Source organism: Monoraphidium neglectum (assembly GCF_000611645.1).
Source record: "Monoraphidium neglectum strain SAG 48.87 unplaced genomic scaffold scaffold01062, whole genome shotgun sequence".
NCBI classification, from domain to species: Eukaryota; Viridiplantae; Chlorophyta; class Chlorophyceae; order Sphaeropleales; family Selenastraceae; genus Monoraphidium; species Monoraphidium neglectum.
In genome coordinates, this window is record NW_014012566.1 from 10160 (window position 1) to 12153 (window position 1994).

A 1994-nucleotide genomic window follows, 5' to 3' on the forward strand; every position below is an offset into this window, starting at 1 on the left:
GGCGGGGACGGCCGTCCGGCCCTGCCCCTCGCCACATCAGCAAACACCCAAATCTCAACCCCGCCGTAATCGACAACACCCGCCGACACCGTCCGCCGCCGCGCCCCTTGGCTCCCATCAGATCGTCCTGGAGGTGCGCCAGAAGGCCGCCACCCCCCTGCTGGGCGCCGTCGGCCTGGCGGGCGCCAAGGTGGCCGTGGGCTTCCAGGAGGCAGCCGAGGCCAAGGGCTGGCACCTCTACGTGTCCGCCGTCCTGGGGGTCGTGGACGAGGCGGAGGGCAGGACCTTCGAGTCGATGTGCGCCAAGGCGGCCGGCGGCCACCAGGCGCACACGCTGGGGGCGCTGTACGAAGGGCTGGCGGCGTGAGGGCCCGGGCGAGGTCGAGGGGGGGCGCGCGGGCGCCGCTGCAGGTCCTTGGCTGGGGAAGTTGGAGGCGCGGTTGCTCCCAGCGACGGGCATGTTGCCACAGGGCGGCAGCGTGCCCCTTGCCCTTGTGATGCGGCGTGTTGATGGTGGGGTGCGTTGATCGCGATGGGGCCAACCTTCACGTGCGCACCGTTGTCTGACGGCGGCGCTGCACAGCAGACCGTTTTGGTCTGCCTGCGCCCTCAGCTCATCTTTGTCACTGCTGCGTCTGCTGACGCCAGAGGGCGCGGCAGCCCCTAGCTTCCGTGATGGTGGTGGGCTGTAGTCGTGTTGGGCGCACAGCACCTGATGGTCCTCTGCCCTATAAAGTTCTATTACTTTCCTTTATGTTTCATATGTCAGCATCACAAAAAAACCCGGCCGGAAACTCTGATTGCACGCGTCAACACCACCATTTGACTGCATGTACTGGCTGCAAATGCTGGCGCTTTGTTTGTGCGTTGCATGTGCTAATGGCTCCCCAGATTTCTGTCACAAGCATGCTAATGCACATGTTGCATGGCCTGGTGCTTGGGCTGTGGCCCGTCAAACGGGGCAGGCTTGCTGCTGCTGTGCTGCATGTCCGCATGCGTGCCTTTGTGCAGTGCAGACCAGCACGCACTGAGGGCCTTCGTGCACGCCTGCTTTGAACGGCGCACGCAACCCAGCTGCATCCCAGTCACAACGTGCTGAAGCTTCAAAATATGATCTCATGAGCCTGGATGGCTCCAATAGCGGGCAACCCAGGACGCTGTAACAATCCTGGTCCTGTTGCCTGTAAGGTGGGCTGCAAACTGGTCAACTGGTCCATGAAGAAGCATGAGGCCTGGTGCGCAATACATCTGCAATTCAGGGAAGTAATAACAAGTATATCTCAACTACCTTGGGAGTGGTAGTCGGCCGTCACCGTCTCACCGGGGATCAAAGGAGCAAGTGTGCGGCAAGCAGTGGAGTGCACAAAGCAAGTGTCCCTGCCCGTACCCGTTCCACCGGGACTCACATTTAGGCAAGTATCTGATACCTGCGAGCTGGCGTGCTCTCGCCTCGGCGGCGCTGTACTCAGGGGTGAACACAGCAAGGTGACGCACCCAGTGACCCACCAGACACAAGATCATACACCAAAAGCGGGGATCTCAATTATGCAGAATTACAGAAGAAATATGTAAGCTTCATTATAAGTCGGTGCAAAGATGAGCGACAGCGACGATGATAGGGGCCCGGCGCCCCCACAGCAGCGGAGGAATCGCCATAAGTTCCAGACGTTTGCACAACGCGTCAATGAGGTCAGCACCTTCCCATGGTCGTAGCTGGGCGATGCAACGACTCGGGCGACGGGGCCGGCGGCGATGACGGCAGCCGCTGCAGCCGCCGCAGCAGCGTGGCGTGCCGCAACCGGCTGCCTCGAGGCCCATGGCCGATACCGTGACTGTATGAGGCTCTCTGCATAGTCTCGATCGCCTCGATCATGGCTGCAGGCTGTGCGCGACGACCACGGCGCTCACGGCTGCTAAATGATTTGCTGTGAGTGCAGAGAAAGCTGGCCCCTGACATGCGCTCCTCGCTGCTGGCCCGCCGCACCCCCCCCCCC

General features: G+C 61.8%; 2 protein-coding genes across 2 annotated transcripts in view; both read left to right on the forward strand.

The window, feature by feature from the left end:
• MNEG_6504 (hypothetical protein) overlaps nucleotides 1-367 on the forward strand; it is a gene marked incomplete at both ends in the record, with an annotated part of 4886 nt that extends 4519 nt beyond the window's left edge. Inside the window, one exon of the mRNA XM_014045022.1 lies at nucleotides 122-367. Within this exon, the coding sequence (XP_013900476.1) occupies nucleotides 122-367 (246 nt within the window). The remainder of the gene's footprint in view (nucleotides 1-121) is intronic.
• A 1229-nt stretch (nucleotides 368-1596) lies between these two features.
• MNEG_6505 (hypothetical protein) overlaps nucleotides 1597-1994 on the forward strand; it is a gene marked incomplete at both ends in the record, with an annotated part of 7441 nt that continues 7043 nt past the window's right edge. The window contains one exon of the mRNA XM_014045023.1: nucleotides 1597-1689. Within this exon, the coding sequence (XP_013900477.1) occupies nucleotides 1597-1689 (93 nt within the window). The remainder of the gene's footprint in view (nucleotides 1690-1994) is intronic.